This window comes from Nerophis ophidion, unplaced genomic scaffold, assembly GCF_033978795.1.
Source record: "Nerophis ophidion isolate RoL-2023_Sa unplaced genomic scaffold, RoL_Noph_v1.0 HiC_scaffold_60, whole genome shotgun sequence".
In the NCBI taxonomy this organism is placed as follows: domain Eukaryota; kingdom Metazoa; phylum Chordata; class Actinopteri; order Syngnathiformes; family Syngnathidae; genus Nerophis; species Nerophis ophidion.
In genome coordinates this window covers 177,009-201,587 of record NW_026906982.1, presented here as the reverse complement: position 1 = coordinate 201,587, position 24,579 = coordinate 177,009, and the positions used below count along the sequence as shown (strand labels likewise).

Genomic DNA, 24,579 nt, shown 5'->3' with positions numbered 1-24,579 from the left:
ACATTGTTACCTTAATTTGTAATAATACTTTATTTTAAAAGTGTAGCGATCCGCCACATTCAGTTACATTAAGGGGAAACCCTATGTATGTACAGTTGTTTATAGGTCAGGTTTGTCACTGTGTACCTTTTTAATTCATAGTTATTGTATGCTATGTATTCAATAACTAATGGTTTCTGCTTCCAAACAGCCAAACTTACTGAGGTCGGTAATGTACTGAATCCTATTTCTCGTTATGTTTTTTTAGGTTTTGGAAGGAAAGCCCATCTATGCAGACTGCTATGGAAACCTGGTTCCTCTCATCAAAAGTGGCCAGCATCATGTCTTTAGCTTTTACGCCTTTAAAGAGAACCGACTAACTCTGTTCATCAAAGTAAGCCGATTATTTAAATACCCTCATTGCCAATGCAGTACGAGTTATTGACTTGCTGGTGGGTTGTTGTTTTTTTGCAGATCAGGGACGACACTCAGGAGCTCTGTGGGCGCTTGTGTTTCATGAAGGAACCTCGCACTTACCGATCACCTGGACAAAACGCCATATGCAACCTTAATATTACGCTGCCATCGTATAGTAAGGTGAGGACACCGCGATCATGTAATGGCCTGTTCTTTAAAATACGTTGAAAAATAAAATGAAATAAACTAAAATAGTGATATTTTGAAGATAAGCAAACAAAACAAATGTGTAAATAAAACTACTAAGGAGCAAATAAATCTTGTGATCGATTATCTAAAAGAGGCTCAAGTCAATAGAAATGCCATTGAATGAATGAATCATGCCGCTCAATATTTAAAAATGTAATTGAGAAAAAATATGCTATTCAATGAATAAAAAGAGGATTTAAAAGGATGTTCCTCTTATCTGAATTATACATTTTACAATGCTGGATATGAAGCTTCACATCATAAGGTTCATGCACTCAAGTTTGAGCGTGCATGCAGTGTTTGGATGTCTCTAAACCAGACCTGGGCAAGTCGGCCTGTTAAGCTTTTCAATCTGGCCTGCCGGATATTCCCAAATAATGTTTTTAGGTTTTTAAGATGGAAACTGTTGCTGCCATTATGATGTGCAGTGATGTTTTCAAATGACCATAAGTCTGGAACTATACAAAGTATGTCAATGGTTGGAATCTGCACTTTTGCATGATGTACTAGTTACTATGGTAATCTAATTAGTCACTTCAGTAATCTAATTAGTTACTATGTGTCAGGTTCAAACACTGATGACAACTATTAAACAAGACAAAAAGCAAGGAATTAAACAGAGACAGAATTAAATTTGGCTCAATCGAGGAGAAACGTTTGGGCTGTACTCTTGTACAGTCTCCACGGCCCGTTAAGCTTTTCAATCTGGTCTGCCACACATTCCCAAATATTTTTTTTATTTTATTTTTAAGATGTAAACTGTAGCTGCCATTATGATGTGCAGTGATGTTTTCAAATGACCATAAGTCTGGAACTATACAAAGTATGTCAATGGTTGGAATCTGCACTTTTGCATGATGTACTAGTTACTATGGTAATCTAATTAGTCACTTCGGTAATCTAATTAGTTACTATGTGTCAGGTTCAAACACTGATGACAACTATTAAACAAGACGAAAAGCAAGGAATTAAACAGAGACAGAATTAAATTTGGCTCAATCGAGGTGAAACGTTTGGGCTGTACTCTTGTACAGTCTCCACGGCCCGTTAAGCTTTTCAATCTGGTCTGCCGCACATTCCCAAATATTTTTTTTATTTTATTTTTAAGATGTAAACTGTAGCTGCCATTATGATGTGCAGTGATGTTTTCAAATGACCATAAGTCTGGAACTATACGAAGTATGTCAATGGTTGGAATCTGCACTTTTGCATGATGTACTGGTTACTATGGTAATCTAATTAGTCACTTCAGTAATCTAATTAGTTACTATGTGTCAGGTTCAAACACTGATGACAACTATTAAACAAGACAAAAAGCAAGGAATTAAACAGAGACAGAATTAAATTTGGCTCAATCGAGGAGAAACGTTTGGGCTGTACTCTTGTACAGTCTCCACGGCCCGTTAAGCTTTTCAATCTGGTCTGCCGCACATTCCCAAATATTTTTTTTATTTTATTTTTAAGATGTAAACTGTAGCTGCCATTATGATGTGCAGTGATGTTTTCAAATGACCATAAGTCTGGAACTATACAAAGTATGTCAATGGTTGGAATCTGCACTTTTGCATGATGTACTAGTTACTATTGTAATCTAATTAGTCACTTCGGTAATCTAATTAGTTACTATGTGTCAGGTTCAAACACTGATGACAACTATTAAACAAGACGAAAAGCAAGGAATTAAACAGAGACAGAATTAAATTTGGCTCAATCGAGGTGAAACGTTTGGGCTGTACTCTTGTACAGTCTCCACGGCCCGTTAAGCTTTTCAATCTGGTCTGCCGCACATTCCCAAATATTTGTTTTATTTTATTTTTAAGATGTAAACTGTAGCTGCCATTATGATGTGCAGTGATGTTTTCAAATGACCGTAAGTCTGGAACTATACGAAGTATGTCAATGGTTGGAATCTGCACTTTTGCATGATGTACTGGTTACTATGGTAATCTAATTAGTCACTTCAGTAATCTAATTAGTTACTATGTGTCAGGTTCAAACACTGATGACAACTATTAAACAAGACAAAAAGCAAGGAATTAAACAGAGACAGAATTAAATTTGGCTCAATCGAGGAGAAACGTTTGGGCTGTACTCTTGTACAGTCTCCACGGCCCGTTAAGCTTTTCAATCTGGTCTGCCGCACATTCCCAAATATTTTTTTTATTTTATTTTTAAGATGTAAACTGTAGCTGCCATTATGATGTGCAGTGATGTTTTCAAATGACCATAAGTCTGGAACTATACAAAGTATGTCAATGGTTGGAATCTGCACTTTTGCATGATGTACTAGTTACTATGGTAATCTAATTAGTCACTTCGGTAATCTAATTAGTTACTATGTGTCAGGTTCAAACACTGATGACAACTATTAAACAAGACAAAATACCCTGCCTTCCGCCCGATTGTAGCTGAGATAGGCGCCAGCGCCCCCCGCGACCCCGAAAGGGAATAAGCGGTAGAAAATGGATGGATGGATGGAAAAAGCAAGGAATTAAACAGGGACAGAATTAAATTTGGCTCAATTGAGGAGAAACGTTTGGGCTGTACTCTTGTACAGTCTCCACGGCCCGTTAAGCTTTTCAATCTGGTCTGCCGCACATTCCCAAATATTTTTATTTTTTTATTTTTAAGATGGAATCTGTAGCTGCCATTATGATGTGCAGTGATTTTTTCAAATGACCGTAAGTCTTGAACTATACAAAGTATGCTACTGGTTGGAATCTGCACTTTTGCATGATATATTAGTTACTATGGTAATCTAATTTAGTCACTATGGTAATCTAATTAGTTACTATGTGTCAGGTTCAAACACTGATGACCACTATTAAACCAGACAAAAAGCAAGGAATTAAACAGAAACAAAATTAAATTTGGCTCAATCGAGGAGAAACGTTTGGGCTGTACTCATGTACAGTCTCCACGACCCATTAAGGTTTTCAATCTGGCCTGCCGCACATTCGCAAATATTTCTTTTTTTTTATTTTTAAGATGGAAACTGTAGCTGCCAGTGATGTTTTCAAATGACCGTAAGGTTTGACCTATACAAAGTATGCCACTGGTTGGAATCTACACTTTTGCATGATATACTAGTTACTATGGTAATCTAATTAGTTATTATGGTAGTCTAATTTCAAATTAGTTACTATGTGTCAGGTTCAAACACCAATGACAACTATTAAACAAGACAAAAAGCAAGGAATTAAACAGAGACAGAATTAAATTTGGCTCAATCGAGGAGAAACGTTTGGGCTGCACTCTTGTACAGTCTCCACCACGCTCTGATGAAAGATTGTACGCCTCCTCTTTTGTTTGGACTTTCCCTGAATACATGACAACAGCTGTTTCTAAGGGGAGAGGGGGCAGTTCAAAGAAAAGGTTTGTTAAAAAAAAAAAAGGTCCTACACAGTTCGAAGAAAAGGTCGTAAAACAGTTCAAAGAAGAGGGGCCTGGAGCTTCGGCAGGTCCGGCTTTCTCTCCGCTTGGTAAATCTCGGGTCAAGACAAAATCTTTCTGTGGATTACAATACATCAATCATATATTTGCCCCCCATGTCAAAATAATTTAAAACATATGTCACTTAAATGATTAAAAATATAATGGGATACGAACTCCAAAAATCAACGACCAGGTAATTAGATTAATTGAAATATGACACAACGAATCTATCCAAGCTCATTTGATAAAAAAAAAAAAAAGCTGTATTGATATTTTGTGGCTTTTTTGTCTTGTAATTGTGATATTTACTTTTTAGGATTTGCTGAAAAAAATGCACTTTTTGTCTTTGCTCTTCTTCCTGCTTGCCACTTTAAAAAAAGGATATGGATCCTGATCAAGACAATGAGGTAAAAAAAAATATTGAGTTTCTATAGCTGAAATAAAAAAATTTTGAATTTTTTTTTTTAATTTACTGATCCTTTTTCCTTGTTTTTTTTTCCCAGACCAACCAAACGCTGGACAAATGTAAGCCATAATAACTAAAACCCAATTTAATTGTAATATTTTGGTTTTATTTATTTGTTTGGTTATTTATTTGTATTTACCAATCACACTAGTTGCATGTGCATGGGCATCACCACATCCTGAAGTATTTTTAAGTCATATATTTCAAAAGAAAAAATCTTTACTTTGGGGAAAAAAAAGCATATTTAATCTTCACATTTTGAGGAAAAGGCTGCTATTGAAAAAACATATATATTTTGCACACTGCAGTAGATGTTATTAATTTTTTTTAGGAAAATACTTATTTTTACAGTACTGATTTCTTTAAAAAAATTGTATTAAAATGAATCTTAACAAGAAAATCTGTGTTTTTTTTAATTTTTGCAAAACATTGTTTTTAAAAAATTGTTATGCGAATAAATTTAAGCTACTTTGTTGAATTTTTTTAAATAATTTTTTAAAATTTTTTTAAAAATCTCAAATGTTATGAGAAACTATATTCCCGAAACATTTTTATTAAAGTATTGTTTTTTTACATAAATTAATTTAATAGTTTTTGAATAAGTAATTTCTTTGGCAGAGTACCAGTTGTATTTTTCTAATACATTGTAAGATTTTAGTAAGTTTTAAGATTTTAGTAAGATTTTAATGTAAAAAGTATTTTGAAGACAAATGTTATCAGTTTTATAAAATAAACTTTATTGAACAAAAATCTATCAATGTGAGTCAAAAGTCATATTATTGATCACCTAAATTTTTTTTAATAGAAGTGTTTAAAAAAAAGTTCTCACAAGAAACTAGCAAGATGTCTATATTTTTTTTAAAAAGTAAATTTTGAGAAATAAATGTACTAGGTCTAGAAATGTTTCATCAATATTTTTGCAGTATTTCTCATAATCTTTCATTCTCATAATCTTTCACTTTCACAATATTTTTGCAGTATTTCTCATAATCTTTCACTTTACTAATGTTGTATTTTTTGTAAAACCTTCCCAGTATTGCACTGACCACATTCTCAAATATGTCTCCTTTTTTATTTGAATTTTATATATTATTTTTACTCCTTACTTCTCCCGGAAAGATGAAACCGGGGCAGAGACGTCAGATATCCGGCGATCCGAGCCAAATCGAGAACAGGACCTTCTATCTGACGTGTCGGCGATGAAACAAGACTTGATGAAAATGACGGCCATTTTAACATCCTCAGATAATCCCTTAGAGGCACCGTCCAGTCGAGAGAAGGAGGAGACTGATGACGTTCCGTGTGGGGAACCATTAGAAATAACAAAGAACGACTTAGAGAACGTTAAAAAGGACCTGGAGAAAGTTGACCAAATACTCCGGAGTGGAATGTGTGACACTGTGGAGCCCAAAGAACACCACCTGGATGTGCCAAAAAAACAGAAAGATACCCATGAGGGAGCCACTAAATCTATCATTCCAACTAAAGTCCAAAAGCCTCTACAAATAGAAGTCAAGTCCCCACTGGTTGAAGATACCCCCATTGGATCCATAAAGGACAAAGTAAAAGCCTTGCAACAAAAAGTAGAGATGGAGCAAAAAGGAAAAAGTGTCGGTGGCAGAGTTCAACCTTTGCCATCTTCTAAAAAATTAAAAAATAACAACTCCACAACAGGCCCTGTAAAAACGCCTGAAGCGGCAAAGGAGACTGTCTCTGTCAAGGAACTGATGCAAGTCTTTCAGAAAGACAGAGGAACCTCAAAGACGGAGTTGGACAAGGCTAGAACAAGACTGGAAGAAAGCAGGATTCAAAGGCCAGAAACCAGCATCTCAAAAGAGCTATCTCTGGATTCAAAACCTAAAACTAGGGACAAAGCTGGTCGTGATGAGGACGATGACAACTCAGAAAGGGTCATAGACTTACAGGGTTCAGAAACACCTCACCTTAGTTTCGAGAACAGCTACAAACATGAAGGTCTCACCACTCCCTGCACAAGTCCTGAAAATGTCTGTCTTTCTCCCAAAACTGAGCAAACCTCAGACCTGGAAAAGATTGCATTACCCGATGACGACCAACTGTCTCCTGAATCAACGCTCCTTGGTGAGTCCGCATCCAGGACTAAAAAAAGCATGTACGACGCCGCAGAGCAACTCCATGTTCCCCTAGCGTTGCCTTTAGCTTCCTCGGACGCTTTTAGATCCTTGGAGTTACCCTTAAAGCAAAGCTCAGATTCTCTCAGTCCGTTAGCCGATGAGTCTTTGACTATAAGTCACAGAGATTCCCTAGACGGTAGTCTTGTTACGGACTCATCCTCACGTAAGACCCCTGATTCTATTGAACCAAGTCCGACTGACGATTCCCCTCCTCGGGACTCCTTGGAGACGAGCCCTGTTGATCCGTCCTTCCAGAGTAATTCCCTAATCCAGCCCACGAATATTAAAGATACTTTACGTGATAGACTTTTCCAAAACCTTGCGGCTGATGAGGACAATGGCGAGCAGAGTTCCGGTAAGAATCCGCTTTCCCCCGATACCCCTAGTTATGAGGAGGTAAGTTATGAGCTAAACCCTAAACCTCCTCACCGCTCATGCCTGACTTTTCAAATCAAACCAGCAGCTGTCATCCAAGAAGAAAACACACCACACATAGATGTAGAATGTAAATTAGGGACAAAGAGACTCACAGAAGAGTTAAATCCTCCTGTTTCTGACCCTCTTGTTAAAGCTCCTTCTTCTTTTTCGGCAGGTGTGCAAGACGAATTCCATGCAGACCAAAACAAGTCCAAATCCCACTTGAAAACCGCTCCAAAACCAAGAGTAGATAGTCTAGCAAACAGAACTGACGAGCAAAAGGAGAACAGCTTACGTGATTCGAGAGAAAACCAAGGTCAAAGTAATGTGACAGATGAAGTCAAGGGAAGTGATATTGGTCAAGCAAGGGATGTATTCAAACCTCAGTTTTGTATCTATGATGATACAGAAGAGGCAGAAAATCCGAGAACCGAGTCCAAAGGTGTCACCGCGAAGGTAGAAGCGGCAGCCATATGGTCTAAGGATAAAGACGTCCCTTTTGAAGCTGGTCTCAAAGAAAAAGAAGAGGAACTACTCAATCTAGTATTGAGGGAAGAGAGTAGTCGGTCGCAGCAAGAAAGTCCTGCTACGACACCAGGTAAAACACCCACGGAGGAGAGCACGCCGACGAGCGAGCCCAACCCATTTTTCTTCCAGGAGGGGAAGCTTTTTGAGATGACTCGAAGTGGTGCTATTGATATGACCAAAAGGAGCCTAGAGGATGAGGTTGGCGGCGGTGGGTTTGCCTTTTTCCAGATCGACGAACAAGCGGTGGTAGAAAACATTGTGGCCTCTGCAAACTCGGAAGTTGGTCTCAATCTAAAACTGCAGGTCAACGCCGAGGAGGGTGCCAACAAATCTGAAGTAACTCTACCAGTTTCATGTGAGGTTGATCAGACTGCATCTTGGAAATCAAAAAGCCCTCAAATGGAGTTCGCTTCTTCGAGCAATCTTGCTACAGCTCTGGAAAATCCAAAATCATCCGATTTAGATTCTATGGATCAAATTATAATTAATGTAGACTCAGCAGACACCACCATAACAAGATCCATATACTCCGAGCAGGGTCAGGAATCATCAGATTCCTCCCCTGAAGAATCAAAGTCTGTGATAGAGACCCCCAAATCCTCTCAAACCAAATCTGAACTCTCTCCTGTGTCAAAATCCAGAATCCCCATTAAAGCAAAGTCTTTCAAGTCGGTTGAGAAAGACAAAAGTCTTAAGGGACCACCTCGAAGAAAGTCAGAAACAGGACAGGACGCAGGAGGACCTAAAACTAAGAACCTATCTGAGGGCGTCTCCACTAGACTGACTAGCAAAGCAGAGCCCAAATCCTTCCAGTCCAGATTGCCAGTCAAAGGTAAAAGTGGCCTGACTTCCTCCTCCAAGCTTCACCGTAAGAGGTCCGTCGAATTCTTCGACGAGATAACCGACGAGGCGGCCAAGGTCATAGAAAGGCTGGCGGAGACCAAGAAAGAACAAAAGGCACACACCAGTGATGACAACCCAGAGGACGAGAGTGGTCTTATCGATCCGGCGGTAATGGACACCTTCCCAGTTAGAACACATCGTGAGGACCCCATTCAAGGTCAAGGTATTGCGAACTCTTTCCGTTATATTTTCTGCGTTAATTCCGTGTACTCCATTGTATTCTTTTCCATGAAAATAGTCAATATATTTAGATCCAAATAGACTTCTGAATCTTACACCCGCTATTTTATATGCCGTTTTACTTCTTTTCTGGGGGGTTTTCAAGTTTAATGGAGGATTTTCGTAATAGGATGACTGGAATTCGCTACTCAGCCATGGCCCAACAATCCATCCATCCATCTACTTCCGCTTATCTGAGGTCGGGTCGCGGGGGAAGCATCTTAAGTAGGGAAGCCCAGACTTTCCTCTCCCCAGCCACTTCGTCCAGCTCTTACCGGGGGATCCCGAGGCATTCCCAGGCCAACCGGGAGACATAGTCTTCCCAACGTTTCCTGGGTCTTCTCCGTGGCCTCCTACCGGTTGGATGTGCCCTAAACACCTCCCTAGGGAGGCGTTCGGGTGGCATCCTGACCAGATGCCCGAACCACCTCATCTGGCTCCTTTCGATGTGGAGGAGCAGCGGCTTTACTTTGAGCTCCTCCCGGATGACAGAGCTTCTCACCCTATCTCTAAGGGAGAGCCCCGCCACCCAGTGGAGAAAACTCATTTTGGCCGCTTGTATCCGTGATCTTGTCTTTTTGGTCATGACCCAAAGCTCATGACCATAGGTGAGGATGGGAACGTAGATCGACCGGTAAATTGAGAGCTTTACCTTCCGGCTCAGCTCCTTCTTCACCACAACGGATCGATACAGCATCCGCATTACTGAAGACGCCGCACAGATCCGCCTGTCGATCTCATTGTCCACTCTTTCCTCACTCGTGAGCAAGACTTCTAGGTACTTGAACTCCTCCACTTGGGGCTGGGTCAACCAACCTGGCCCAACCAGAAGTTCCAAATACATACATAGTGTGTTTGAGTCCATTATCGTAACTTTGTGGCTAAATTTAGTGATCTTCATATTTAATAAAGTGCGCCAAAATTTGAGTGACCCAATTCTGACTGCTAGCGCATGCTAACTAGCTTGTGTATTGTTTCCAATAGATGCAACAGAGTGTCCAAAGCAAACGTTTTTGATGACAGCAGACCACTTGGGCTTCAGCTGGGCAGGTACAGTAAAGCACTGCAGTGTAGCTACATCCATGACTTGAATTTGATTCGATGTATTTTTCCAATAGAGCTAGCGCGAGAACTGGGACTCAGCAAGGAGCAGATCGATTTGATACGGATTGAAAATCCCGACTCCTTGCAAGACCAAAGCTACGCCCTTTTGAATCACTGGATGAAGGAAGAGGGTGCCACAGGTATGGTGAGACCTGAAAGTCTGAATTCTACGAGACCATTGTCTTTAAAAAAGGGGGCTGTCAAATGGTTAAAATATTTCATCGGGATTAATCATATTTTGACAATACATAACTCGTAATTAATTGTGATTAATCTCGGATGGATATCATGGTTTAACTTATCTTTTAGCTTTATTTTTTCATTTCATTATAGTTTACCTTAGTTAATGTTTAAGTTTTAAATAACATCAAGCTGGGGCCGCACAATTTGTTTGCTTTCTGCAAATCAAACTTGTTTTTAACAGCTCAACACAAAATGGACAGAAACACTATTTAACTGACAATAAAAAATAATTACCTGCGGTTAGGAATGGATACGGAATTTGGTCGGTACTATTGGGTATCTCCATCCATCCATCCCCCTTCTTCCGCTTATCCGAGGTCAGGTCACAGGGGCAGCAGCCTAAGCAGGGAAGCCCAGACTTCCCTCTCCCCAGCCACTACATCCAGCTCTTCCTGGGGGATCCTGAGGCGTTCCCACGCTAGCCGGGAGACATAGTCTTCCCTATGTTTCCTGGGTCTTTCCAGTGGCTTCCTACCGGTCGGACATCCCCTAAACACCTCCCAAGGGAGGCGTTCTTTTGGCATCCTGACCAGATGCCCAACCACCTCATTTGGCTCTTCTCGATGTGGAGGAGCAGCGGCTTTACTTTGAGCTCCTCCCGGATGACAGAGCTTCTCACCCTATCTCTAAGGGAGAGCCCCACCACCCGGCGGAGGATACTCATTTCGGCCACTTGTACCGCTTGTACTATCGGGTATGGATTTACATTAAATCAAACAGAGTCCTATTTTGATACCTCTGTTGCTCGTGACGTCAGGGTCTCCCTTCAGAATGTGTTTCAATTCCCCCGTCCGCAAGAGCTTCGGACATGTTCTAAGGGAGGCGTCATTCATTGAATCAGAGTGGACCTTGTTCCATGCTTCTATTGTCGAGGTGTCTGATCAGAGCATACTTGCCAACCCTCCCGACTTTCCCGGGAGACTCCCGAACTTTAGTGCCCCTCCCGAAAATATCCCTGGGCAACCATTCTCCTGAATTTTTCCCGATTTTCACCCGAACAACAATATTGGGGGCTTGCCTTAAAGGCACTAACTTTAGAGTCCTCTCTCACCTGAAAATGAGACTATTATATATGTCTCCGTTATCCATAGTTTTATCCATAACCCATAAAGTAGGCAGGCATGGAGCTGACACACAACATCCTGATTCCCATCATGCATTGCTTCAAAACTACGGCAAGTAGTAATGTCTGAAAACATAACAGAGTCGAAGCAGAAGAACGAAGAAGAGACGTGGTGATGACGAGTAAGAAGAAGAAGTACGCTTGCAAGTTCCAAAATTATTGGAAACAATAATTTCAATTCATCCAGGACAGCTCGAAAGGGAAGGGGTATGCTGCCTGCAAATTTTGTAGATCAGACTTCTCTATTGAACACGGTGGCCGAACGGATATACTCAATCATGAACTGATTAAATATACATATATATAAATACGTATATGTAATCTCCCGAATTCGGAAGTCCCAAGGTTGGCAAGTATGGACCAGAGCTGTGGCCGGAATGTGGTTAGTGCCTATCGTAGCGGTTATCTCAGAAACTGTTGGTGGACACTAGCGGTGAGAGTTGCCGTCAAGTTGAAGAAGGAGTCCTATCAGGTCAGCAGCGAACAGGTACTGACAGGCCAAGCGGTCAAGCAGCTTTCGTGATCACCAAGGCAAAGAACATGGAAGGGATTCGAGGAAAGCCATGGCTAAGGTTTGCCGGGCGGCTTTCAAGAGATTCTGAACCGCCATCTACCGTCACAGTAAGGTTAGGAGTGCACTGTCAACACCATGTATGGTGGGGACTATGTCCTGTTGACCCCGACTCTTGTGAATCGGTGGAGGGAGTTTGTCAAAAACCTCAATCCTACCTACACATCTTCTTTTGAAGAAGCAGTCACCGGGGACTCTGTGGTGGGCTCTCCTATTTCTGGGTATGAGGTTCACAAGGTAGTTAAAAATCTCTTCGGTGGCAGGGACCAGGGGTGGATGAGATCTGCCCGACGTTTGTTAAGGCTTTAGATACTTTGTGGTTGTCTTGATTGACAACATTGTGTGGACGTCAGAGGCTGTGCCTTTGAATTGTCAGACCGGAGTGTTGGTTTCTCTCTTAAAAATGAGGACCGGAGGGTGTGTGATACTGGGAATCTCATAAGGGGGTGGGTTGGGGTGGCGGTGTACACATTGCACAAGAATTAAGTGGTGTTGTAAGTAAATAACATCATATTTTTTGACTGTCCGACTTAGAAACCACACTCATCAAGAGACTGACTGAGATCAACAGAATGGACATCGTTCAGCGGATCCAAACCATTACATGGTAAGTCATATCCTGACACCATTTGTCATTAAGTTCTGGATTTGAGACCGAATCTATCTGGTCCAGTACCTTAGTCGCCTCGTAGCGAAATATCCACTTTTTGTGGCAAACTGTATCCCCCTTCTGCTTTTCTTTGCACAGCTCTGAACAAGGCGTAGTGTCCAAGGAATCCATGAACTCGAATCAAGCAAGCAGTGGTCTGCAAGTGAGTCACTCGAGGCACAAGTAACTGTGGGAAAAAAATCATCCTATTTTCAAGAAAAAAATAATATAACAAAAAATGTGTTGTGATTTACCATATTTTCCAGACCATAGGACACGATGAGTGGGTCGAGTCAGGTCTATTTTAATACAAAAGGCATTAAAGGAGTCATATTGTAATTCTTTTTTTGTAAATGTAAAACACTTCCTTGTTGTCTACATAACATGTAATGATGGTTCTTTGGTCAAAATTTTGCATAGATGATGTTTTACAGATCATCTTCAAGCCGCTTTCTGACAGTCGCCTCAGGATGCACCGTTTTGTGGGTCGTCTTATTGACGTGCCTTACCTTCGGCAGCGTTTTCTCATTGTCATCTTTGTTGTAGCGGTGTAGCGTGCAAGGACGGTAGTGGAGTAAGTGTCAAAAGATGGAGCTAACTTTTTTAATGACATTCAGATTTTACTTAAATCAATAACGGAGCAGCATCCCCTCATCCGTGGCTCACCAGTGCAATAACAACGCCGGAAATGTGTCCCCTAAAAAAACGTCCTAAAATAAAGAACTAAAGTTTCCTTGGGTGAATAATGTAAACTCACTATACCGGTAGTTTTTTTTTCAGGATTTATGCAGATCCCAAATACAGATCAGCAGGTACCAGAAAGTAAGAAAAGTTGCTTTTGCATAATATTGCGGAACAAAACGCCAGATAATATATCTTACCTTATACACCCACCATAAAAATACTCGTATGTGGAAGCACGGTACAATCTATCAAGCCGTGCGGCTTCAAAGCTTACCAAAGTCGTATTAAAACATTTTGATAGACTTTTGAGCGCCGTGTGTAACGTTCTATATTTTCAATGGAACATATAAAATATTGGTGCTGTTTACTTGCGTAAAATTGCAGTCGACACGTATCCCTTATGTTTGACTGCCATCTACTGGTCACACTTGCAAGACAGAATGACATTCTGGGATGCAGGCGCAGGTTTTAAAGGTGTTGTTGTAGTTTAAGCAAAGCTAGAAGTGAGTAGGCAAAAACCTGGTCAAATAAAAAATAGGTCAGCAACAAACAACGACTACAAACGGACAGGACCACGTGGTCAGGCTACAGTCTTTCAAAGTCATACAATACGGCCTGAGGATATACAAATCCTGTTTCCATATGAGTTGGGAAATTGTGTTAAATGTAAATATAAACGGAATACAATGATTTGCAAATCATTTTCAACCCATATTCAGTTGAATATGCTACAAAGACAACATATTTGATGTTCAAACTGATACACTTTTTTTTTTTGTGCAAATAATCATTAACTTTAGAATTTGATGCCAGCAACATGTGACAAAGGAGTTGGGAAATGTGGCAATAAATACTGATATATTTGAGAAATACTCATCAAACACTTATTTGGAACATCCCACAGGTGTGCAGACTAATTGGGAACAGGTGGGTACCATGATTGGGTATAAAAAAAGGCTTCCATGAAATGCTAAGTAATTCACAAACAAGGCTGGGGCGAGGGTCACCAATTTGTGAGCAAATTGTTGAACAGTTTTAGAAAAGCATTTCGCAACAAGCTCTTGCAAGGAATTTAGGGATTTTACTATCTACGGTCTGTAAAATCATCAAAAGGTTCAGAGAACTTGGAGAAATCACTGCACGTAAGCGATGATATTACGGACCTTTGATCCCTCAGGCGGTATTGCATTAAAAACCGACATCAGTGTGTAAAGGATATGACCACATGGGCTCAGGAACACTTCATACAACCACTGTCACTAAACACAGTTTGTCACTACATCTGTAAGTGCAAGGTAAAACTCTACTATGCAAAGCAAAACCCATTTATCAACAACACCAAGGAACGCCGCTAGCTTCGCTGGGCCCGAGCTCATCTAAGATGGACTGATGCAAAGTGGAAAAGTGTTCTGTGGTCTGACGAGTCCACATTTCAAATTATATTTGGAAACTGTTGACGTGGTGTCCTCCGGAACAAAGAGGAAAATAACCATCCGGATTGTTATAGGTGCAAAGTTCAAAAGCCAGCATTTGTGATGGTATGGGGGTGTATTAGTGCCCAAGGCATGGGTAACTTACACATCTGTGAAGGCACCATTAATGCTGAATGGTCCATACAGGTTTTGAAGCAATATATGTTGTCATCCAAGTAACATTATCATGGACGCCCCTGCTTATTTCAGCAAGACAATGCCAAGCCACATGTTACAACAGCGTGGTTTTGCAGTAAAAGAGTGTGGGTACTCGACTGGCCCGTCTGCAGTCCAGACATGTGTCCGATCGAAAATGTGTGGCGCATTATGAAGCGTAAAATACGACAGCGGAGACCCCGGACTGTTGAACGACTGAAGCTCTACATAAAACAAGAATGGGAAAGAATTCCACTTTCAAAGCTTCAACAATTAGTTTCCTCAGTTCCCAAAACGTTTATTGAGTGTTTTTAAAAGAAAAGGTGATGTAGCACAGTGGTGAACATGCCCTTTCCCAACTACTTTGGCACATGTTGCAGCCATGAAATTCTAAGTTAATTATTATTTGCAAAAAAAAAATAAAGTTTATGATTTTTTTAACATCAAATATTTTGTCTTTGTAGTGCATTCAACTGAATATGGGTTGAAAAGGATTTGCAAATCATTGTATTCTGTTTATATCTACATCTAACACATATGGAAACGGGGTTTGTATATGTAGATGTTTGTTAATGAGTCACAGGTGAGCGTGGAATGGCAGAATCTGATTGGCTGTGAGGCAATAAGCAGAGGAGCAGACAGCTGAGTGTAACAGTCAGAATCCAATAATAAATTAATTAAAAAAAAAACTCAATTCCATGAGAAAAGGTGATACCACATAGATCAGGAAACCACAAATTTGTATTGCTGTAAAACGTTTTTTTTCCAATCACAATTATCACACTTTTGAATTTGAATCACGATAAATCACAGTTGACTACTGGCTTCCATAATTTGAATATGTTTTTAAAAAGACCCCAATATTTTGACACAATTGCAATTCATGTCAAAATATTGAGTTTACTAGGGTATTCATGATACCCTAATAAGTTAAAGTTAAAGTACCAATGATTGTCACACACACACACACTAAGTGTGGCGAAATTATTCTTTGCATTTGACCCATCACCCTTGATCAACCCCTGGGAGGTGAGGGGAGCAGTGAGCAGCAGCAGTGGCCCCGCCCTGGAGTCATTTTTGGTGAATTAACTCCCAATTCCAACCCCTTGATGCCGAGTGCCAAGCAGGGAGGTAATGGGTCCCATTTTTATAGTCTTTGGTATGACTCGGCCGGGGTTTGAACTCACGATTTACTGATCTCAGGGCGGACACTCTATATGGGGAATTCATCCTCTGCTGTTGCCATTTCTCATATAAAGTAGTTTAAAGTCGTAATTTATATCTCGCTATGAAAGTGCTAAAACATACCGGTGTGGTGAGTATACACATTCACCCAAGGAACTTTAGTTATTACTTATCCGGTCGGGCAGTTTGTCACGGGACACATTTCCGGCGTTGTTGTTGCACTAGTGAGCCGCGGATGCGGATACGCTGCTCCGTTATTGATTGAAGTAATGTCTGGATGTCATTAAAAAAGCTAGCTTCAATCTTTTGACACTTCTTCCACTCCCATCCTTGCACGCTACACCGCTACAACAAAGATGACAGGGAGAAGACGCTGTCGAAGTGGAGGCACGTAAATAAGACCGCCCACAAAACGGTGCATACTGAAGCGGCTGTCAGAAAGCAGCTTGAAAATGATCTGTAAAACATCATCGATGCAACATTTTGACCAAAGAACTACCATTACATTTTATGTAGGCCTCAATGAAGTGTTTAAGATTTAGAAAAAAAAATAAATATGACCCCTTTTAATGCGCCTTATAAACCGGTGCACCTTTTGTACGAAAATAGAACTGACTAGACCCGCTCATCGGCAGTGCGCCTTGTAATCCGGTGTGGAGGAGCAGCGGCTTTACTTTGAGTTCCTCCCGGATGACAGAGCTTCTCACCCTATCTCTAAGGTAGAGCCCCGCCACACGGCGGAGGAAACTCATTTCGGCCGCTTGTACCCGTGATCTTATCCTTTCGGTCATGACCCAAAGCTCATGACCATAGGTGAGGATGGGAACGTGGATCGACCGGTAAATTGAGAGCTTTGCCTTCCGGCTCAGCTCCTTCTTCACCACAACAGATCGGTACAACGTCCGCATTACTGAAGACGCCGCACCGATCCGCCTGTCGATCTCACGATCCACTCTTCCCCCACTCGTGAACAAGACTCCTAGGTACTTGAACTCCTCCACTTGGGGCAGGGTCTCCTCCCCAACCTGGAGATGGCACTCCACCCTTTTCCGGGAGAGAACCATGGACTCGGATTTGGAGGTGCTGATTCGCATTCCGGCCGCTTCACACTCGGCTGCGAACCGATCCAGTGAGAGCTGAAGATCCCGGCCAGATGAAGCAAACAGGACCACATCGTCTGCAAAAAGCAGAGACCTAATCCCGCGGCCACCAAACCGGAACCCCTCAATGCCTTGACTGCGCCTAGAAATTCTGTCCATAAAAGTTATGAACAGAATCGGTGACTAAGGGCAACCTTGGCGGAGTCCAACCCTCACTGGAAACGTGTCCGACTTACTGCCAGCAATGCGGACCAAGCTCTGACACTGATCGTACAGGGATCGGACTGCCATAATAAGACAGTCCGATACCCCATACTCTCTGAGCACTCCCCACAGGACTTCCCGAGGGACACGGTCGAATGCCTTCTCCAAGTCCACAAAGCACATGTAGACTGGTTGGGCAAACTCCCATGCACCCTCAAGAACCCTGCCGAGAGTATAGAGCTGGTCCACAGTTCCACGACCAGGACGAAAACCACACTGTTCCTCCTGAATCCGAGGTTCAACTATCCGGCGTAGCCTCCTCTCCAGTACACCTGAATAAACCTTACCGGGAAGGCTGAGGAGTGTGATCCCACGATAGTTGGAACACACCCTCCGGTCCCCCTTCTTAAAGAGAGGGACCACCACCCCGGTCTGCCAATCCAGAGGTACCGCCCCCGATATCCACGCGATGCTGCAGAGTCTTGTCAACCAAGACAGCCCCACAGCATCCAGAGCCTTAAGGAACTCCGGGCGGATCTCATCCACCCCTGGGGCCTTGCCACCGAGGAGCTTTTTAACTACCTCAGCAACCTCAGCCCCAGAAATAAGAGAGTCCACCACAGATTCCCCAGGCACTGCTTCCTCATAGGAAGACGTGTTGGTGGGATTGAGGAGGTCTTCAAAGTATTCCTTCCACCTATCCACAACATCCGCAGTTGAGGTCAGCAGAACACCATCCGCACCATACACGGTGTTGACAGTGCACTGCTTCCCCTTCCTGAGGCGGCGGATGGTGGTCCAGAATCGCTTCGAAGCCATCCGGAAGTCATTTTCCTTGGCTTCCCCAAACTCTTCCCATGTCCGAGTTTTTGCCTCTGTGACCGCTGAAGCTGCACACCGCTTGGCCTGTCGGTACCTGTCCACTGCCTCTGGAGTCCTATGAGCCAAAAGAACCCGGTAGGACTCCTTCTTCAGCTTGACGGCATCCCTCACCGCTGGTGTCCACCAGCGGGTTCTAGGATTACCGCCACGACAGGCACCAACTACCTTGCGGCCACAGCTCCGATCAGCCGCCTCGACAATAGAGGTGCGGAACATGGTCCACTCGGACTCAATGTCCAGCACCTCCCTCGTGACATGTTCAAAGTTCCTCCGGAGGTGGGAATTGAAACTTTCTCTGACAGGAGACTCTGCCAGACGTTCCCAGCAAACCCTCACAATGCGTTTGGGCCTGCCAGGTCTGTCCGGCACCCTCCCCCACCATCGCAGCCAACTCACCACCAGGTGGTGATCGGTAGAAAGCTCCGCCCATCTCTTTACCCTAGTGTCCAAAACATGAGGCCACAAATCCGATGACACAACTACAAAGTCGATCATGGAACTGCGGCCTAGGGTGTCCTGGTGCCAAGTGCACATATGGACACCCTTATGTTTGAACATGGTGTTTGTAATGGACAAACTGTGACGAGCACAGAAGTCCAATAACAAAACACCACTCGGGTTCAGATCCGGGCGACCATTCTTCCCAATCACGCCTCTCCAGGTTTCACTGTCGTTACCAACATGAGCGTTGAAGTCCCCCAGTAGGACAAGGGAATCACCCGGGGGAGCACTCTCCAGTACTCTCTCGAGTGTACCCAAAAAGGGTGGGTACTCTGAACTGTTGTTTGGTGCGTAAGCACAAACAACAGTCAGGACCCGTCCCCCCACCCGAAGGCGGAGGGAGGCTACCCTTTCGTCCACTGGGTTGAACTCCAACGTGCAGGCTTTAAGCCGGGGGGCAACCAGAATTGCCACCCCAGCCCGTCGCCTCTCACTGCCGGCCACGCCAGAGTGAAAGAGAGTCCAGCCCCTTTCAAGAGAAGTGGTTCCAGAGCCCTTGCTGTGCGTCGAAGTGAGTCCGACTACATCCAGCCGAATTTCTCTACTTCGCGCACTAGCTCAGGCTCCTTTCCCCCCAGTGAGGTGACGTTCCACGTCCCAAGAGCGAGCTTATGTAGCCGAGGATCGGACCGCCAAGTGCCCTGCCTTCGGCTGCCGCCCAGCTCACATTGCACCCGACCTCTATGGCCCCTGCTATGGGTGGTGAGCCCATTGGAGGGGGGACCCACGTTGCCTCTTCGGGCTGTGCCCGGCCGGGCCCCATGGGTACAGGCCCGGCCACCAGGCGCTCGCCATCGTGCCCCACCTCCGGGCCTGGCTCCAGAGGGGGGCCCCGGTGACCCGCGTCCGGGCGAGGGAAATCTGGGTCCTTTGTTTTTACTTTTCATAGAGGTTTTCGATAATATTTGCCTGAGTGCCTGAGGTTTTCGATAATGTTTGCCTGAGTGTAAATTTATTGTTAGGATAATCCGTCTCCATCCATCCATTTTCTACCGCCTGTCCCTTTTGGGGTCGCAGGGGGTGCTGGAGCCTATCTCAGCCGCATTCGGGCGGAAGGCATAGTTGCCAACCCTCCCGATTTTCCTGGGAGACTCCCGAATTTCAGTGCCCCTCCCGAAAATCTCCCGGGGCAACCTTTCTCCCGATTTCCTCCCGGTCAACAATATTGGGGGCGTGTCTTAAAGCCACTGCCTTTAGTGTCCTCTAAAATCTGTCGTCAAGTCTGCTTTTCCTACATACAAACAGCGTGCCGGCCCAGTCACATAATATATGCGAATTTTACGCACACATAGACGAATGCAGTGCATACTTGACCAACAGCCATACGGGTCACACTGAGGGTGGGCATATAAACAACTTTAACACAAATATGCGCCACTGTGAACCCACACCAAACAAGAATGACAAACACATTTCGGGAGAACATCCGCACCATAACACAACATAAACACAACATAACAAATACCCAGAACGCCTTGCAGCAATAACTATACACCCGCCCACCCCACATCCCCCCGCTCCCTCTCTATCTCCCGAATTCGGAGGTCTCAAGGTTGACAAGTATGGCGGAAGGCGGGATAAACCCTGGACAAGTCTACTAACTTCTCAGTGACCTAGTGGTTAGAGTGTCCGCCCTGATATCGGTAGGTTGTGAGTTCAAACCCCGGCCGAGTCATACCAAAGACTATAAAAATGGGACCCATTACCTCCCTGCTTGGCACTCAGCATTAAGGGTTGGAACTGCTCCCCTCACCTCCCAGGGGGTGATCAAGGGTGATGGGTCAAATGCAGAGAATAATTTCGACACATCTAGTATGTGTGTGACAATCATTGGTACTTTAACTTTAACAAGTCGCCACCTTATCAGAGGGCCAACACAGGTAGTCTTGCCAATCAACCTATCCCCAGGTGCATGTCTTTGGAGGTGGGAGGAAGCCGGAGTACCCGGAGTGAACCCACGCAGTCACGGGGAGAACATGCAAACTCCACACAGAAAGATCCCAAGCCCGGGATTGAACTCAGGACCTTCCTCTCCATATATATAATAACCACTTGACCTCCTCTCTTAAAGAAACAGGCGGCGGCGGGATTTGAGATGGAGCCTGCAAAGGATAGAAAGGTTAGCCAGGTGGTGAAGACGAGGGTGGTGACGCGACAGAGGACAGACGACGTCAGAAGAAACACGGGCAAGGTTAGTGTCTGCACTCGCGTTGCAAAAACTGTTGAAAAAAGTAACACAAGTATTTTGGGGGGTTTGTTTTTAGAAGCCGGATGGTCCACCTTGATGCAGCACACACACGGAATGTACAATTGAAAATCGACGCTGCAATATATCCCGATCGTTAAACTTCCGACTTTGCTGGGTTCTTCCTCCCCATTTTTGCATTTCGCTCTGCATTTTTTTAAATACTCATTTGTGTTCTTTTCTGTGGCCAAAGACTGCACCATGACTGTCCGTGTTTACCGTGAAAATGTAGTGTGTGTGTTTTTACAGCATTCTTTTACCAAGTAATCCACATTCGACTTGACTTGATTTTCGTTGTTGTTTGTTGTTGTTGTTGTTGTCTGAAAGGATTGAATCACTCATGAATTGTTTGCACTTGTGTACATGAATAAACTTCCTAGAAAAGTTGTGTCACCTGGTGCTCATTTGAGGAAACACTTTACACGGCCGTCAGGGATGGCGCTACACCGGGGCTAGGGGGCGCTATAGGCACCTCAGAGATCTGCTTAGCCCCAGTATTTTTGATCAGGGGTCGGCAACCTTTACCACTCAAAGAGCCATTTTGACCCGTTACACAAAATAAAGAAGATAAGAGGAGCCGCACCCATTCTCGCTAATATCTGCTGATGGTCACCCAGAGAACAATAATAAGGGCGTGCTATGAAGCCATTGCCTTTGACGCCTTCTACAACATGTACAAACATCTTGCCAGCCCAGTAACATGTTGTACGTGGCTTCCGCTTATATGGATGCATGGGATTCTGGGTAATTGTTATGTTGCGTTTATGTTGTGTTACTGTGAGAATGTTGTCCCTAAATGTGTTTGTCATTGTTGTTTGGTGTGGGTTCACAGTGTGGCGCAGTGTTATAGTTGTTTATATCACAACCTTCAGTGTAACCTGTGTGGCTGTTGACTATATGCCTTTCAATCTCGTACCTGTGACGCTAAAAGCAGCGAGATGCATGCGTCCGGCCGGCACGCAGATAGCATGGTGTAAAGGCGGGCGATGACATGTTGTAGAGTACGTTAAAAGTAAAGCCATCACGGTACGCCCTCAATATTGTAATCCAAGTGAAAATCGGAGAATGTTAACCCCGGGTGATGTCCGGGAGAGGCACCAAAATCCGGAAACCTTCCGATTGTTTCGGCGATTATGCAGCTGAGCCACATGCAGCTGAGCCATATCTGAGTGGCCAAAGAGCCGCATGCGGCTCGGGGGCCGGGGGTTGCCGACCCCTGTTTTAGATCAACTGACACCCTCCGCGATTGACCATTAGAACAGACAAGCCATGGAAATGTCTGCTCGCTTATAAAAATAACAGTCCTAATCTACGATTTGACTCCCTGGAATGTCTCATCCAATGACAAAGTACAGATTAGATCTTTTAGATCAACTGACACCCTCCGAGATCGACCATTAGAACAGACAAGCCATGGAAATGTCTGCTCGCTTGGAAAAACAACAATCCTAATCTACGATTTGACTCAATCTAATGTCTTATCCAATGACGAAGTACAGGTGATTGACCAAATAGTGAAGATTGGTTCATTTTAGATCTTTTAGATCGACTGACACCTTCCGCGATCGACCATTAGAACAGACAAGCCATGGTCCGCTCGCTTGGAAATACAACAATCCTAATCTACAATTTGACTCCCTCGAACGGCCTTGACGCTGCTCATAACAAAAGAAGGCTGTTTCGGAAACATCCCCCAAGGACACCCCAGAGATGGATGCTCTGACCTCCCTCCCTCCTCAACAACACCTGGGAGTTGAACTTTGCTTGCACTGCCTGCAGAGCAGCTCCAGGCCTGTAGACACAACAAAAATACACCCTGGACAACAGCAATATGCACACAAACACCCCTCAGCCCCACCCCACGCATTACCCAGCTTGATTCCCCTTAGGGGTGATGGACAGCTGGTCAGCACTTATACAGCAGCAACCGGCCCCCGTAGCTCCCACTCCCCCCGACACCGCTTTGTTGCAATTTTTGTTGATTTTATGTAACGTGGTTACGTGTGCTATGGCTATGAGGTTTTTTTCCCCTTGGAGTCCAGGCTTTGACTGATTTATTTTATTTTTTTAACCCTCCTCCCCAATCTTTACTTGTTTTTCTGTCACAGTTCAATTAGCAGTGGAGCAGAGGAACCCAAGGATGCAGATGGAATTGAGAGTAAAATGTTCTTTACTTCACAAAAAAGGAAAATAAATACAATAAGCGATGGTGCGAAAAAGGAGAACACAAAAAGGCACCGTGATAAAAAGAACTAAAGCTAAACTACAAACTAACTAAAACTAGGGCCGAAGTTGCAAGACTTGTGTAGAAGTCTCCGTCCCGGCTTCTCGCTGCTTCATGGGAAACACCACACTTTGGCAGAGTAGTTTACAACACTTTTAATATTTATTTACACTTTCAATGTTCATGAGTCTTCATCAGCTCACTACATCACCATATTCACCTTTCGGCGTCAATCCCCAACAGGGCCAGAGCATTTCCCTCTTGCTCTCTCGTGTCTGGTATTCACACTCTCTGTGCCAGCCCCGCTCATGGTCTCCAACGCTGCTGATAAAGGGAACAGGTGATTAGATAACTTGTCCCAGCTGAGGAATCCGCTCACCTGATTGCTGCTTCATGACCGGCTGCTGCACATGCCCCGCCCGCAGGGGACGCGTAGGACACGCCCCTCCCTCTCCACATGCCTCCACCGCCCGATTCAGGCCGGGCAGCCGTCCGGCCGCGCCCACTTCCCCCCTCCCCTTCCATAGAGGGCCGAGAGAGAAAGTCAGCCACGGCCATCTGTGTACCCGGCCTGTGGACCACCCGGAAGTTGTAGGGCAAGATACCACCGGGTGATCCTCGCGTTGGTGTCCCTCATGCGGTGGAGACACTGGAGCAGTTTGTGGTCCGAGTAGAGGCTGAAGGCCCGACCCAACAGGTAGTAGCGGAGGGTCCCGACCGCCCACCGTATGGCGAGGCACTCCCTCTCCACCGTGCTGTACCTCGCCTCCCGGTCCGACAACTTACGGTTAAGATATAACACGGGGCAGTCGACCCCCTCCACCTGCTGGGACAGTACTGCCCCCAGCCGCCGACCCGACGCATCCGCCTGCAGACAAAAAGGGATCTCAAAGTTAGGCATGTGCAGCACCGGCTCCTCACAGAGTGCTTCTTTTACCTTCTCGAATCCCTGCTGGCACTGCTCCGTCCACTGGACCAGTTCTGGAGCACCCTTTCGGGTAAGGTCCGTCAAAGGGGCCAGTCCAATCCGCGAACCGCGGAATGAACCGCCGGTAGTATCCCGCCAGCCTCAAGAACTGCCTCACCTCTTTTTTGTCTTGGGAGGTGGACAGGCCGCGACCGCCGCTGTTTTGTCCACCTGCGGCCGCACCTGCCCCCCCCCACCCCCCAAGTGGTACCCCAGATACTGTACCTCCCTCCGGCCAACTGAGCACTTCGCCAGGTTGGCAGTGAGCCCCGCCTGCCTCAGGGACTCGAGCACCGCCCCGACCCGCCGCATGTGCTGTTCCCAGCTGCTGAGTATGTCGTCCAAGTAGGCACCCGCGTATGCAGCGTGGCGCCGCAGCACCCGGTGCATGAGACGCTGGAACGTGGCAGGCGCACCGAACAAGCCGAACGGAAGTGTCACGAATTGGTACAAACCGTCCTTAGTGGAGAATGCTGTTTTTTCCCGGGACTCTGGTGACAAGG

General features: G+C 44.4%; 1 protein-coding gene across 9 annotated transcripts in view; it reads left to right on the top strand.

The window, feature by feature from the left end:
• Positions 1 to 21,267, top strand: part of LOC133547081 (ankyrin-2-like) — a 150,679-nt gene extending 129,412 nt beyond the window's left edge. For 4 of the 9 annotated variants that reach the window (XM_061892879.1, XM_061892880.1, XM_061892877.1 and 1 more), the window contains 11 exons: positions 248 to 373; positions 454 to 576; positions 4,461 to 4,487; positions 4,584 to 4,605; positions 5,666 to 8,710; positions 9,751 to 9,816; positions 9,885 to 10,010; positions 12,342 to 12,414; positions 12,556 to 12,619; positions 20,712 to 20,831; positions 20,905 to 21,267. In XM_061892879.1, coding sequence (XP_061748863.1) covers positions 248 to 373; positions 454 to 576; positions 4,461 to 4,487; positions 4,584 to 4,605; positions 5,666 to 8,710; positions 9,751 to 9,816; positions 9,885 to 10,010; positions 12,342 to 12,414; positions 12,556 to 12,619; positions 20,712 to 20,831; positions 20,905 to 20,925 — 3,813 coding nt within the window. In that variant the 3' untranslated portion in view covers positions 20,926 to 21,267. Of the gene's footprint in view, positions 1 to 247; positions 374 to 453; positions 577 to 4,460; positions 4,488 to 4,583; positions 4,606 to 5,665; positions 8,711 to 9,750; positions 9,817 to 9,884; positions 10,011 to 12,341; positions 12,415 to 12,555; positions 12,620 to 12,722; positions 12,808 to 20,711; positions 20,832 to 20,904 lie in introns of those variants that run through there. The other 5 variants (XM_061892883.1, XM_061892882.1, XM_061892884.1 and 2 more) reach the window with 5 other exon arrangements.
• Positions 21,268 to 24,579: the final 3,312 nt, after the last annotated feature.